Source organism: Nelumbo lutea, chromosome 6 (genome assembly GCF_056320005.1).
Source record: "Nelumbo lutea isolate HS-2025 chromosome 6, American lotus-T2T, whole genome shotgun sequence".
In the NCBI taxonomy this organism is placed as follows: domain Eukaryota; kingdom Viridiplantae; phylum Streptophyta; class Magnoliopsida; order Proteales; family Nelumbonaceae; genus Nelumbo; species Nelumbo lutea.
Window position 1 is genome coordinate 21,998,168 of NC_142689.1, and position 16,211 is coordinate 22,014,378.

The following is a 16,211-nucleotide window of genomic DNA, read 5'->3' on the forward strand; positions in this document are numbered from 1 at the left end:
GCCCAAATACCAGACTCCCATGTCACGAATCACGTAGGGGCCTCCGGTTTGGTTGTAGCGGAGACTTGGATCGAATCCCGCATTCACCGGGTCTGGTCCGGTGGATTATCTGTCCGGAAGACGGGCTACCCTTTGATTAAAAGAAAAAAAAAGTCACAAACCACGTGGTTAGAAGATAAGAAAGCTGTGGTAACGTAAAGTTAAATATTGTATTTTTTCCCCAGTATTTTTGACTGGGGCTTTCGACTGGAGGAGAGTAGTGAATAGTCATGGATTGCCAAGCTAGGATTTGTGTTTTACCAAAGAAAACACTCACACCAACACCAGTGCTGATGTAAGAGGGGGGCGGACCATAGTCCTTGGTTCTTAACCCTCGCGCTCGGTTCGCCTCTTGTTTCGACCCTCCGATCTCCCTCTTCTTGCTTGTTGTTTCTTACCCTGGAAAACCTGCACCTACCAATACATTTGCCGACTCTTTCCTATTGTTTCCAGAAGCTTGACATAGAAAGCTCCGTTACAAAGTGGAGTCGAATTAAGGTATTATTTCTATATCTATTTCCTTTCCCCCCACGAATTTACTACTTCATGCTTGCATTTTCATCTTTAATGGATATTTGGGTATGGAATATGGATCTGTTTAGATTGTCACCGAGTGTTTGTTTTTTTCAACGAGGCGCGGTCAATGCCCAGTATTTGGTCTGATCCCACGGTTTCAGTTCTTGTTTGGCTTTTTTACATTTTATTTATTGATAAACTGCATTTGCTTGCTTTTAGTAGAGGCTAGATTGATCGTTGGTCTTCTGTTTCTGATAAATAGACCATGTTTTGTGGTATCCGATTTCTTGTACATTCCTTACATTTTCGTGTCCAAAGTCAATCAGCTTGTAATTCTCATCTCATTCTGATTTATGGCATTTGATGAAAGCCCACATGAATGCCGATCCCTTACTGAGACGTGACAGTTGGGTTCATCTATTTGCGTTTGGTTTTGTTGAAGATTTGCAGTTGAAGCTGTTTCTCTGTTTATATATTTTGTCAAGTTTCAATTGCAGGCAGATGAGCTTCAATTCATCAAGATGAGTACTTCGAATTTGAGCTAAAGGGTGGAGGTTAGTGTGTTTTGCAGTTCATCATTTTTTATTATCTTTGATAATAGTTAGCGGAACTGTTAATGTTTTTGTTCTCTTTTTGGTTCTGGTCAACGTTTTGCAGTTTAATTTACTTTTGTCCTTTAGTTGTGGATATTGCGAATGAGGGATAGCTAGCTCAAAGATAATAGGATGGAAGAGGTTGGGCAAGAATCAGGAGAAATTTCTCCAAAAGACTCTGAAAGGGGCAAGTTTGTTAATGAAACTGGCAGAGGGGAAAGTGAAAGAGCAGATTACAAGATGCACAACGAGGGGGCTAAGCTGGAAAGTAATCAGGTCTTTCAAGTGTTGATTTCTGCAAGTACAGGCAGAACTTCTGAAGAGGAGAATGAACCACGTGATGAAGAAGACCAGTTTGAGCAGGTGTCCTTGAAAGATCAAGAGAGGAATATGCCAGATTCTTGGGGAAATGTGGACTCAGTTCGGCCTTCTAACTTGGATAACGTGAGCATGTCATCTGGTAATGAGGAGGCATCAGAATCTTTTACTGATAAACCTGTGTCACAGTTGGACATTACTTTAGCTAGTGAGATACAAGAGCAAGATAATTTGAGTTCAATGTCTGAGAGACAATCTGGGCGGGCTATCAAACATTCTTCTTCTTCAGCTAGTTTTGGTTCTTCCGCAGGTCTCTATGGAGATGCTGGATATTATTCGTCTGTTGATTCACCTACAAAATCTAGACATAGAGCTGTTGTGCCCAATGTGTCCCCAGAACTCTTGCATTTGGTGGATTCTGCTATTATGGGGAAACATGAAAGTTTGGAAAAACTTAAGGGTGTTGTATGTGGCAAGGAGAGGTTTGGAAGTGGAGAGGAAATTGACATCATGGCTGTGTTGGTAGTAGACTCACTTCTTGCTACTATGGGTGGTGTTGAATGTTTTGAGGAGGGTGAAGATAATAATCCTCCTAGTGTGATGCTGAACTCTAAGGCTGCCGTTGCAGCAGGTGAGCTTATCCCTTGGCTTCCTTGTAAAGGTGAAAATGAAGGTATGATGTCTCCCAGGACTCGTATGGTTAAAGGACTGCTGGCCATATTAAGGGCTTGCACAAGAAACAGATCAATGTGCTCTGGGGCTGGTCTGTTAGGAGTTCTTTTAGGGTCAGCAGAGAAGATCTTTCTTCAGGAAGTTGGTTCAACAGAACAGTTTCACTGGGATGTTACACCTTTGTGCCATTGCATTCAGTACCTAGCAGCACATTCCCTTAGTGTAGTTGATCTGCATAGGTGGCTTGAGGTCATCACAAAGATGTTAGGCACGGTTTGGGCAACCCGTTTGATGCTTGCATTGGAAAAGGCTATGGGTGGAAAGGAAACAAGGGGTCCAGCATGCACATTTGAGTTTGATGGTGAAAATTCTGGGTTACTTGGTCCAGGAGATGGCCGCTGGCCATTTACCAATGGTTATGCATTTGCAACATGGATCTATATAGAGTCATTTGCAGACACTTTAAACACTGCAACAGCTGCGGCAGCCATTGCTGCAGCTGCTGCAGCTAAATCTGGGAAATCCTCACCTATGTCGGCTGCAGCTGCTGCAAGTGCACTTGCTGGTGAAGGTACGACACACATGCCACGGTTGTTCAGCTTCTTATCTGCTGATAATCAGGGGGTGGAAGCATATTTTCATGCCCAGTTTTTGGTTGTTGAAAGTGGTAGTGGCAGGGGAAAGAAAGCTTCCCTGCACTTTACTCATGCTTTCAAGCCACAGTGCTGGTATTTTATTGGTCTGGAGCATATTTGCAAGCAGGGGCTACTTGGGAAATCAGAAAGTGAGTTAAGGTTGTATATAGATGGCACTTTGTATGAAAGTCGTCCATTTGAGTTCCCCAGGATCTCCAAGCCTCTTGCATTTTGCTGCATTGGGACAAATCCTCCTCCAACAATGGCTGGCTTGCAACGGCGTCGTCGTCAGTGTCCACTGTTTGCTGAGATGGGTCCTATTTATATATTTAAGGAGCCTATTGGTCCAGAGAGGATGTTCCGTTTGGCTTCTAGAGGGGGTGATGTGCTGCCTTCTTTTGGTAATGGGGCAGGGCTACCATGGCAAGCAACAAATAACCATTTACGGAGTTTGGCAGAAGAAAATGCACTTTTGGATGCAGAAATTGGAGGAAGCTTGCACCTTCTTTATCATCCTTATTTACTGACTGGGCGTTTCTGTCCAGATGCTTCTCCTTCTGGTGCTGCAGGTCATCCATTGAATAACCTTCACTCGCTTTTCCTCGATAAAGAAATTCCTCAATTCCTTTTTCCAAATGAACTGTTTGTCTTGTCATTGCTTTTCTTTTTACAAGTAACTATTATAAGCTGTTTCTCACCTACCAGACAATATAAGAACTTCCATTGGTTCATCTGATTTCCAGTTTCCTTTTAAGCAAGCACTGAGGAGATTATTTTTTGATGAAGTGGCGGTACAACTTGAAAAATCTAATATGCTGATATTTTATTTTGCATATGCAGATCATATCATAATTGTTATGCTTTTGGTTTGCATAAGTTGATGTGTCAGAAGCAGCTTTGGTAGTCACTGATAAAAAAACAGCTTTGGTAGTTTTTGGTTTTCCTTTTTTACTTTCACATGTATAATTCATTATAAAAAATGATTTATGATGAAGATTAATGTCCTTAGAAAACAAACTATTCCCACCAGGTTCCCACAAGAGGTCCCTCATAAATTTCTCTGGTTTCCTAGCAACACCCATGGGAATGCTAAATGTAGAGGAAGTAGATTGGTAGATTAGCAAAGGTGGAGTTCATTAATGTAATTTTCCCTCCAAGGGAGATATAATTCCTCTTTCACCCCACTAGCTTCTTTGCAAACCTTTACAGAACTGGGTATGGGGTACCAAAAGCTCTCCACATTTGGATTTTCCCCAAGGGGCAAGCCCTAGTAATTTAAAGGCCACTCATCACCTCACAACCCAGAAATTCAGCTATGCTAAAGATTTCCTCCTCTGCCTTGTTTATCCCCGCCACACAGCTTTTACTCCAATTAACTTTAAGGTTGAACATACTCTCATAGTGGATTTGGCTGGATTTTGGAGCTTGATGTTCATGCCATATAATTTTCTTTTATGTATTTTAGCTGAACAACGTCTAATTATTTCTGCTCTACTCATCTCTGTGGTAATTTAGTCAATCTATTCCTTTTTACATTGTCTATTTGCAAGGAGAAAGAAATCATCTTCTTATGATGTTACAGGAACACACAGAAGACCTGCTGAGGTTCTTGGGCAAGTTCATGTTGCTACACGAATGCGTCCTGCAGAGTCTTTGTGGGCCTTGGCCCATGGAGGACCCATGTGTTTGCTTCCCTTGACAGTAAGCAATATGCAACAGGATAGCTTGGAACCACAACATGGAAATTTTCCATTGTCTTCAGCCACAACTTCTCTTTCTGCTTCAATCTTCAGAATTATTACCATGGCTGTTCAACATCCAGGAAATAATGAAGAGTTATCTCGAACAGGGGGGCCTGAGATTTTGTCAAGAATCTTGAGCTATTTGCTGCAAACTCTATCTTCACTTGACCCTGGAAAACAGAATGGAGTTGGAGATGAAGAACTTGTTGTAGCAATTGTTTCTTTATGTCAGTCACAGAAAAGCAATTATGCTCTCAAAGTGCGGCTTTTTAGCACATTATTGTTGGACCTGAAAATGTGGAGCTTATGCAATTATGGTCTACAGAAAAAGCTTCTTTCTTTACTTGCAGATATGGTGTTCACTGAAGCATCAGCTATGCGAGATGCAAATGCTGTACAATTGCTTCTTGATGGTTGTAGGAGATGCTATTGGACCATCCATGAGAAGGACTCTGTTAATACTTTTTCTCAGCATGAGGCACCACGCCCCATTGGGGAAGTGAATGCTTTGGTTGATGAGCTCTTAGTTGTTATTGAACTCCTAGTTGGAGCAGCACCTCCTTCATATGCTGTTGGTTATGTTCGTTGTTTGATTGGGTTTATTGTTGACTGTCCACAACCTAATCAGGTATGACATGCTTTGTTTTCTGGTAGTGGTTTGCCATTACATAAGATTGGGGGAATTGGTGCATATTTTTTTCCCCTTTTTTGTGTTACGTATTTTGAACTCCAATTACTTGGTTTTAAGGTAAAATCTCGGGCTGGCATGTATGAGAATGTGGTTCAGGTCTGAGGGTGGCCACTTTGTGCAGAAAATGCCAAAGGTTAGGACCGTTCCCATTCTAACCCTCCCAAGACCCAGATAACTGTGAGTCTGTGATTGCGACCAACATTTGTAATGTCCTTTTAGTTTGAACCACAATTCTAGCAATCCTTTCTCCTTTTTCTTTCTTCTTGTTATTTTTAGTCTTCTCAAATTTCTTTATATGGAGGTATGAGACCCAACCCGTGTAATTTCTTTATTTTTTAGTCATCTCAACAGCCTAGATGATTTAAGGACCTCACATGCACCCTGTTCTGATTCCACCTGCTTCCTCTCTCCTACAAGAAAAAAAATCTTAACTAGTCATATGAGGATCTCATTGTCTTTGTTCTTCCTATACTTTTAATATATTAAGTATTGCAGTTTCTTATCATCTAGGCTGTTGAGATTTCATAATCATTTATTGAAATTCTAAGCCTTGTCCCAACTATATGGGGTTAGCTACATTAATCCTGTTTTGCCATTCTGTCCTATTCCGTACCATATCCATTGTTAAACTGTGGGTCCTTAAATCATTTCTCACCACAACCTATATCATCCTTTTTTGCCTGCCCTTAGCTCTTCTGGCCCCTTCAACTTATAATAGATCACTTCTTCTTACTGGTGGTGTAGATGGCCTTCTCTGCACATGCCCAAACGATGCACCATGAGGCCTTTTTTGGTTTCATCAATTAATACTTCATCATCAGTGAATAACATGCACCATGGGGCCTGTTTACATCATTTAGTCAATTCATCAATGATTATAGTAAATAAATAAGGTCTAAGTGCTGAGCCCTAGTGAAGTCCCATTGTAACTAGAAACTTGAATGTTTCTGTCACAAGCCTTCTGACATTGGCTGTTGCACTCTCTTAAATGTCCTTAATTTGGTCCATATTCCCATTTGGCACTTCTTCCTTTTCCAAAACTCACCATATTATCTTTAGGAACTCTATCATATGATTTCTTTAGATCAATGGATACCATATGGAGATCTATCTTCTTCTCTCTAAACTTTTCTATTAGTCAGCTTAGTAAAATGATAGATTCCATGGTGTATCTTCTTAGTGTAAAACCAAATTGGTTTTTTGATGTACTTGTTTCATGTTGCAACCTTTACTCTATTACTCTCACATAATTTCATAATGTGGTTCATAAGTTTAATCCCATGATAATTATTACAACTTTGTATTTCACCTTTGACCTTCGCTCAATTACTCTCCCAAAGTTTTATAATGTTGCTCATAATTCTACTTCAAGATAATTATTGCAGCTTTGTATATCACCTTTGTTTTTTTAATATCGCCTTTATAATATTGCTCATAATTCTACTTCAAGATAATTATTGCAGCTCTGTATATCACCTTTGTTTTTTTAATATAGGAACTATAGTGTTTTTTTTTTTTTTTTTTTTTCATTAATCTATAGGGGTTTAACTTAGGCAGGATCTGGTCCAGAATTTGTTAAAATTTGAATGGTCCCAGCTTGAAATCTTGGGCTATTGCAGTGTAAATTCTTCAAATTGTATACCTGACTTGCACACCCCTATTCATCTGGCATCTTCTTTGTTTTCATTATCTTGTTAAAAAGTTCAGTTAGCCATAATAAGTCTACCTTTCCCATACATTTTCAAACTTCTATTGGAATGTAATCTGGTCCTAATGCTCTGTCCTTCTTCGTCTTGTTTAAAGCGTCCTTCACTTTGGAAATTTTAATTTTAGGAAGGTATCTATTAGGATGTCATCCGGTCCTAATATTATCCATCACGTGTTAGGAAAAGTGATTTGTTACAAGCCACCAAAAGGACTTGGGTAAGTCAAGAGAAATGATTTAAGCGCCCATAACTTAATGATGGATATGTCACTGAACAGAACGGATTGGTGAAGAAGGATTCATGTAGCTGACCCCATATAGTTGGGACAAGGCTTGGATGATGATGATGATCTATAAACTTTAGTAATATTGGAGTTATTAATCCCTCCCACACTAGTACCCTCTATATGATTATCATTTAGTAAATTTTCAAATAGCTTTTTCTTGTTTCTTTCATTTCTTTATCTTATATCAAGACTCTTTGATCTTCTACTTGATGCATCTAATATGATTTAAATCTTTGCCTTTTATTTCTCTTATCTTTGCAAGTTTATATAATCCATTTTCACCCTCTTTAATTGAGACATGACTTTATAAGGTTTTCTGTATATGTAATTTGTTACCCTGAAATTAAACTAAGGTCTTGCCATACACATCTGGAATTCCTTGGTATGAATATGATATCCTAGATTTAGGTGACAGTTTTCTTTGAAATAGGTTCCTAACAAATGTGGTTTTCCAGGTTGCACGTGTGTTACATCTAATGTATAGATTGGTGGTACAGCCAAATATATCCAAGGCTCACACAATTGCAGAGGCATTCATATCTTGTGGAGGGATAGAAACACTTATTGTCCTCTTGCAACGGGAAGCAAAAACTTGTGACTCTTTATTAGAAAGTTCTGGCAGAATGGATGATGAAAGTGTGTTGGGTCAGGGATCTGGAGCACATGCCGGTAAGATTCAAGAAAGAGGTCAGGATGCTGATCTTGGATCTATTGGGGAAAAGGAGTTAGTTTCTCATGATGTAAGTTCCGAGTCACAGTCCTTTGACAGTGAAGGGCGTTCATTTGCAGTTTCTGTGGGAACTAACACTGAAAGAATGACATCTGCCTCTGAGCTCCAATTTGTAAAGAATTTGGGTGGTATTAGTTTTTCAATAAGTTCTGAGAGTGCAAGGAATAATGTCTATAATGTTGATAATGGTGATGGAATTGTTGTTAGGATTATCAGTCTTTTGGGTGCGGTAGTGACATCGGGGCATCTAAAATTTGGTTCGCATGCTCCTACAAATATGACAAGTAACATTCCAGGTAATGGGCTGCATGATGGAGGAGGTACGATGTTTGATGACAAAGTTTCTCTTCTACTTTTTGCTTTACAAAAGGCTTTCCAAGCAGCACCACAAAGGCTTATGACTAGCAATGTGTACTTAACTTTATTGGGTGCATCGGTAGGGTTGCATTACTGTTTCTTTTGTTTTATTATCTTAATGGCATTATTTAATAATAATACACATGTCCTATTTGACATATAGTGTATGCAAAATTCTTCTCATGCTTTGATTTATGATGTGACCTAATCACTTTATCTTCGAAGTTACTTTGATCTCTACCTTTTTGCTTCCTGATATCATTGTTCATTCCTGTGAATTTATGTTCTCTTCTGTTATAATAGTTAATTCTGTATTAGAACTGAGCTGTGTGAAGAAGAGTGGAGCAAAAAGAGACAAAGAGGGGAAGAAAATGTTAGGAGAAAGATAATTATCTTTCCCACCAGTCAGCTGGTATATAAATCGAACTCCTAAATAGTGGTAGGACCTATCTTCCCTTGAATGGACAGAACTAAAAAGAACAAAAAACATAAAGAAGAGGGAAAAGACCCCTATTTTCACACCATCTAACGCTTTTGGATATTAACTTTCACTGAGGTTGGATTTGCATGTTATTTGTTTATTGCATCATTATTGCCATTTTACATTTACAACAAAAATTGATGGGCCTGACATGCATATAATTATTATGAGTTTATTACTACAAAAATTAATGCCTTATTTTTGTCCAATGTTTGCATTATTTCTCCTAATTATTATCATTGAAATAGTAGAATCAGAAGCAAAAGAAAAATAAGAGAAAGAAAAGAAAAATGGGTAGAAAATTCTTGGAGAAGAAAATAAAGAGGAAAGAATAAGATGGGAGAAGAAAGGGGTGCCAAAAAGTGTTCTGGTGCCCCACTCACTTGTATTTATATTTAAAAAATAAATTGTGCACAAAGACCATAATGACTCCACTAAGGTGTCCATAACTGGAACCACTATAAACAAATAGAAATAATGGGTTGTAGCCTAGGCCCAACAACTAAAATAATAAGAATAATAATAATAAAGCAGGACAACTAAAATAAACTATCAACACTCCCCCTCAAATTGGGAATAGATGTCAATCATTCCTAACTTGTATAGATCATGTGCAGGCTTGTTTCTAGTGGTTCTTGTAAAGAGACTGGGCCGAACGGGCCCTAACAGCTGCTTGTGTGATATCCTTTATTTTTATCTTTTATTTTATGTTGATGGGCCTCACTTAATGGGCTTGCTATTTGTTCTTGTTTTATTTTCTTTATGTAATTGCCAAGCTGGCCACCCACTTAAGGGCATACTTGTCATCATTAATTTTTGGAGATTAATAAAATAGGGTTAGAGGAGAAGGGTGATTAATTCGATTTCTTCTTCTCTTACCTCTTCTCTTTTATGTACATAGCTCTTGCACTATTATTCAGATCTGATTTGCACTGTTAATTACTGATTTTAAACCTGATACTAGAAGACTGATTCACATCTTGGTATCATAGTGGGTACAATTCTTCTTTCTTCCTTTTTCTTCGTTCCTGTACACTCTAAAATCAAGAGAGTGTATGGAGAGATAGGTTCTCTATAGTATAGAGAATCACTTGCCTAGTTGGTAGAAGGGTTTGGAGATTTAAGTTCTGGCTGAATTTTGCCAAGAAGTGATGCTGTTTTGCTGCTGCTCGAAACCCTAGCCAACTAGAGATTTTCGAGGTTACCAGGAAATGTGAAGCTTGGGTGTGGTGCTCTATGCTTGGAAGGTGTCTTGTGACTGCTAAAGGAGGGCAGTTCAGGTTAGGAAGAGTTTGGATCAGTCTAGTTGGTGCGGCACCATCTTCTCTCTTCCTCCCATCTGCTGGACGGAGCAAAACCCTAGTTTTTCAAGCACCTTATTTCTGGTTTGACTTCAAGTAAGTTTGCATTAGTTAAAATTTTAGTTCTTTGATTTCCGTTTGATTAATGGAGACATACGGAATTGAGTTCAAGTAGGTGCCGGTTTCTGGACCTGCTCCAGTAGATTCCATTTTGACTAGTGTTACCACGATTAAGCTAGATGGGACGAACTATCTTGCCTGGGCACAGTCTATAAAAGTTTATGTTTGTAGTAGAGGAAAACTCGAGTATTTCACAGGCAGTAAGGTGAAACCCGAAGAGACAGATCCTGAATTTGAGAGATGGATGCAAGATAACTATACTGTTATAGGATGGTTAGTTAACTCTATGCAACCTCATATAAGCCAACACTATCTCTGGATGTCTTCTGCTAAGGAGATATGGGACAGTGTAACTGAGACTTCTTCACAGAAACTGAATGTAGCCTGAGCGTACAAATTGGAAAATGATGTGAAGAACCTGAGACAGGGGGAGAAGAGTGTAGCTACTACTCTATACTAAAATCCCTATGGCAGGAAATTGATGTTATGGAAACTATGGTATGGGAGAGTAAAAAGGATGCTGAAATGTACATAAAGCTGGTGGAGAGAAATAGGGTATTCGAGTTTCTCACTGGACTCAACCCCGAGTTTGATATTATCAAACAAAATATTTTGGCCAGAGGAGGTTACTCTATCACAGGCATATGCCATGATAAGTAGTGAGGTAAGTAGACGACAAGTTCAGTTGCGGAGTCCACCTACAGAACACTTTGCACATGCAGGAATGAAATCTAAGGGGCTTACTGAAAAAGGGGGAGCAAGTGTGTGAATATTGCAAGAAACCATGGCATACCAAGGACACCTGCTGGAAACTTCACCCTGGACTACTCTCTGAGAGGTTTAAGAACAATCGTAAGAAGGGCAGTCGAGCGGGAAAACTCAAGACTGCTAATGCTGCTATAGTACCTGAAGGGGGAAGTAAGGAGAGTGAGAAAACATCAACCATTGAGCAGTTGGCTGCAATGAAGTTAGACTTTGAGAAGTATGGGAGGCTGCTAAATCACCTGGGAGTACAGTTTCTTCAGCCCACCCATCCAACAGTACATCCTCTTCATCGGCTTTTGCTCACTCAGGTACATATGCCTCAGCAAATCATGCTTCAGTTTCAGGTAATCATAAACTCCCTTGGATTATAGATTCCGGTGCATCAGACCATATGACAACCTATCTAACCTTTTTTGTTCATATTATCTCCTCTCTGGGAAAGAACTGCAACATAACCTTCTTTCCCACTCATTGTGTTTTTCAGGACCTGCAGTCTCAGAGGACGATTGGGAATGGCCATGAGGTGAACGGAATATACCTGCTGGACACACTAGATCAAGCCTTGGGACCACCTCATGGAGTTGCTTTAGAGTCAGTTGTATCAGAGTCTGTTAACAAAATTTTGTTATGTCATTTTCGGTTTGGTCATTTGTCTTTTTCTGCTTTAAGTCATCTGTTCCCAGATATGTTTAAAGGAGTGCCTTTATCTAGTCTTCATTGTGAGTCATGTGAGTTAGCAAAGCATTATAGACGTTCCTATTCAATCAGTAATAAAAGATCTTTTTCTCCTTTCCATATTGTTCACTCTGATGTGTGGGGGCCATATCACATGCCAACCATGGGGGGCTACAAGTATTTTATCCTTTTTATTGATGATTATTCTCGTTATACTTGGATTTATCTCATAAAATTACCAATTATTGTGAAAAATTTTCATGAACTCATCCTCACCCAGTTTAGTACCCGTATCAAAATATTCCGCTCTGACAATGCTAAGGAGTATTTTGAGAAAACCGTCTCCACCTATCTTGAAACTTTTGGGGTTATTCATCAAAGTTCTTGTTCCTACACTCTACAATAAAATAGGGTGGAGGAAAGAAAGAACAGACATGTGGTTGAGGTTGCCAGATCCCTTTTATTTGCATCCCATGTTCCTGTAAGATTTTGGGGAGATGTTCATACTGCTACCTACCTAATCAACCATATGCCCTCTAGGGTCCTTAGCTTTAAAATCCCCTTTAGTCTTCTCTTTCCGTATTTGGGAGTACTTGTTATGTGCATATTCATAGTCACCAAAGGCATAAATTTGAACCTAAGGCTCATAAGTGTGTGTTTCTGGGATATGCCTCTACACAAAAGGGTTATTGTTGTTTTGATTCAGTTCGTGGCACCCGCTTTGTATCTCGGGATGTCACATTTGCAGAGTTGACTCATTTCTTTAGTATTCCTCCTAAGGGGGAGACATCTAATGAACCCTTTGCCATGTCTCCAACTGTTCCTCTTCCCATCCCTTGTGAGTTGATCATGGGGTGTCCACCTCTTCCACTAGACCCACCCCTGATCCTCCTCTTGCTTCTGCTCCTACTCTCCAAAGGTGTTACCAAAGGCGGAGATTCAGACATATGCAGGTTGTTTCCACTCCTTCAGAAGAGCATCTTGCTACTCCCACAGTTCCTGAGGAAATAGGTCAGCTCTCTATCGACCCACCTTCGACCGTCCCTGACCTTGACCTTTCTATTGCTCTTTGCAAGGGTAAGCGGAAGTGTACAACCCATTGCATCTCTAAACATTTACGTTACAACCTTCTCTCTCCTTCCTACTACTCCTTTCTTGCTTCTATTTCTTCACATGTGATACCTAGGTTTGTACCAGAAGCATTATCTCAACCTGAATGGAGGGATGCTATGATGACTGAACTTGAAGCATTATATAAGAACCATACTTGGGATATTGTGGACTTGCCGGAACGGAAGGAACCGATGGGGTTTAAATGGGTGTTTACCATTAAATATCACTCTGATGGCTCGGTTGAGAGGTATAAGGCTAGGTTGGTTGCCAAGGGTTACACCCAAATGTATGGCATTGACTATCTTGAGACCTTTGCTCTTGTAGCTAAGATGACTTCAGTCAGGGTCTTGCTTTCTCTAGCAGCTACCTTTGACTGGCCCCTACACCAGTTTGATGTTAAAAATGCTTTCTTGAATGGCGATCTACATGAAGAAGTCTATATGTCTCTACCTCCAGGGGTGTATGGGAAAGAAATGAAAGGCAAGGTGTGTAAACTACACAAATCCATTTATGGTCTCAAACAATCTATTCGGGCTTGGTTTGAGAGATTTCAGGCTGCTCTTGTCTCCTTTGGCTACATTCAAACACAATATGATCATACATTGTTCTTGAAGAGAAATAACACTCTAGTAACTTTCTTGATTGTTTATGTTGATGATATTGTGGTCACGGGTAATGACATTGAAGAGGCCAGGAAACTAAAAGGATTTCTCAATTCTGAATTTGAAATCAAAGACTTGGGAGACCTTCGATATTTCTTGGGCATTGAAGTTGCTCGGTCTAAGGACGGTATTTTCATATCTCAGCGCAAATATGTCCTTGATCTTCTTGCTCAAACTGGTAAACTTGGAGCTAAATCCATCTCCATTCCCATTGATCATAATCATAAACTTTCTGCCACAGATGATGAACCTTTGTCTGATAAGGGAGTGTTTCAGAGACTGCTTGGGAAGTTGTTGTATCTTTGCATGACTCGGCCATATATTTCCTATGCAGTAAGTGTTATTAGTCAGTTTATGCATTCGCCTAGAGATACTCATCTAGCTGCTGTGGAAAGGGTTCTGTGCTACTTGAAAGGTACTCCAGGAAAAGGTATTCTATTTGCTAAGCATGGTCACATGAAGCTGGAGGCCTTTACTGATGCATATTGGGCAGGTAGACCTGTTCATGGGCCGGGTGTCCTTACGGGCTGGCTCGGCCCCAGGACGGGCTTGAACAGGCTTTTTGGCCCGCTGGCTTAACCTAGGGCCAAAAAGCCCGGCTCGCATAAAATTCGAGCCGGGCTCGGGCTTTGCCAAAATAGCCTGGTCCGAGCCCGAGCCAGCCCGACCTATAGTTAAACCTAAGTAAAAACCCTATGTGATGTCCATTTGAATAAATTTTTTGATTTTAGAAGGTTGTTGATTCACTTGTAGGCCCATTGTTCATTTAAATAGGGGAAAAAACATTTGAATTAAAATAGATAATGTTCATTTGAATAGGGAAAAATTCGAATTTCTTTTATTAGGTCGGGCTTCGGGCTCGGGCTTGGGCTCGGGCCTAACATTTTTCTGTTAATAAAGAGTAAAAGCCCGGCCCAGCTCGACCCATGAATAGGTCTATGGGCAGGATGTATGGATGACAGAAGGTCCTGAAGTAGAATACAGGGCAATGGCTCATGGTGTGTCTGAACTACTATGACTACGATCCCTTCTAGAGGAATTGGGGGTGGACTACGAGAAACCAATGATGCTCTATTGTGACAACCAAGCTGCTATCGACATTGCACATAATCTTGTTCAACATGACAGAACTAAGCACATTGAGGTTGATAGGCATTTCATAAGGGAAAGAGTCTCTTCAGGAGAAGTTTGTTTGCCATTTATCACATCAGAAGAGCAACTGGCTGATATCTTGACCAAGGGAGTTCCCAAAGGGAAATTGACACACTATATAAGCAAGCTGGGCATGATTGACATCTATGCTCAGCTTGAGGGGGAGTGTAAAGAGACTGGGCTGAATGGGCCTTAACAGCTGCTTGTGTGATATCCTTTATTTTTATCTTTTGTTTTATGTTGATGGGCCTCACTTAATGGGCTTGTTATTTGTTCTTGTTTTATTTTCTTTATGTAATTGCCAAGCTGGCCGCCCACTTAAGGGCATACTTGTCATCATTAATTTTTGGAGATTAATAAACAAGGGTTAGAGGAGAAGGGTGATTAATTCGACTTCTTCTTCTCTTACCTCTTCTCTTCGACATACACAGCTCTTGCACTATTATTCAGATCTGATTTGCACTATTAATTACTGATTTTAAACCTGATATTAGAAGACTGATTCACATCTGTTCCTTTGGTGAGGACATCGTCTAATTGCAACTCAGATGAAACATAAAGTTGCCCACTTAAGGGCATACTTGTCATCATTAATTTTTGGAGATTAATAAACAACGGTTAGAGGAGAAGGGTGATTAATTCGACTTCTTCTCTTCGACATACACAGCTCTTGCACTATTATTCAGATCTGATTTGCACTATTAATTACTGATTTTAAACCTGATATTAGAAGACTGATTCACATCTGTTCTTTTGAGGTGACTCTTTCCCCGATAAAGTGCCTGTCCACCACAATATGCTTCATTTTATCACGCTGGATAGGATTATGAGCTATATTAATAGCAGCCTGGTTATCACAATATAACATCATAGGCTGCTCTGCTACAATGCCAAGTTCCTCTAGTAGAGACCTAAATCACAATAACTCTAAGACACCATGGGCCATAGACTTGTATTCCACCTCTGCACTAGATTTGGCTGCTACGTGCTGCTTTTTGCTTTTCCAAGAAACCATATTACCCCAACAAAGGTACAAAACCTGAAGTAGATCTTTTGTCATCCAAGCATCTTGCCTAATATGCATCTGTATAGGCTTTTAATTTCATATGCCTATGATTTGCAAACAATATACCTTGTTCAGGATGCTTCGTTAAATAAGCAAGAATCCTATCAATGGCTGCCCAGTATGATGTCCTGGGAGCATGTATTGGCTCACCACACTAACATCATAGCAAATGTTTGGACAAGTAACGCACAAGAATAACAATTGGCTCACTAATCTTTGATATCTTCCTACATCCTTGACCAGTTCAACATCAAATGCATTAATTCTATGGTTTTGATCAATTGGTGTATTTTTTGGTTTAGTTCCAAGCTTCCCTCTCTCCTGTAATCTAACACATATTTTTACTGTGAAATAAAGATCCCATGCTTAGACTTGGCAACTTCTATGCCCAGAAAGTACTTGAGCTCCCCGAGGTCCTTGATTTCAAACTCTTGTTGCAAAGACTTCTTCAGAATATATATTTCTTCTAAATCATTGTCAATGACCAAAATATCATCCACATATACTTTAAACACAGTCAAGAGAGACTCTCTCCTCTTCACAAAGAGAGTGTGATCAGACTGTGTTTGAGTGTATCCAAAATGAATCAGA

The 16,211-nt window shown here is 39.7% G+C and overlaps 1 protein-coding gene across 3 annotated transcripts in view; it reads left to right on the forward strand.

Annotated features, from left to right (window-relative positions):
* The first annotated feature begins 291 nt into the window (after positions 1 to 291).
* Positions 292 to 16,211, forward strand: part of LOC148847886 (BEACH domain-containing protein C2-like) — a 117,878-nt gene continuing 101,958 nt past the window's right edge. Inside the window, exons 1-5 of one of the 3 annotated variants that reach the window (XM_088949672.1) lie at positions 292 to 537; positions 926 to 1,109; positions 1,213 to 3,342; positions 4,356 to 5,143; positions 7,654 to 8,364. In XM_088949672.1, the coding sequence (XP_088805798.1) occupies positions 1,281 to 3,342; positions 4,356 to 5,143; positions 7,654 to 8,364 (3,561 nt within the window). In that variant the 5' untranslated portion in view covers positions 292 to 537; positions 926 to 1,109; positions 1,213 to 1,280. The remainder of the gene's footprint in view (positions 538 to 925; positions 1,110 to 1,212; positions 3,343 to 4,355; positions 5,144 to 7,653; positions 8,365 to 16,211) is intronic. The other 2 variants (XM_088949671.1, XM_088949673.1) reach the window with 2 other exon arrangements.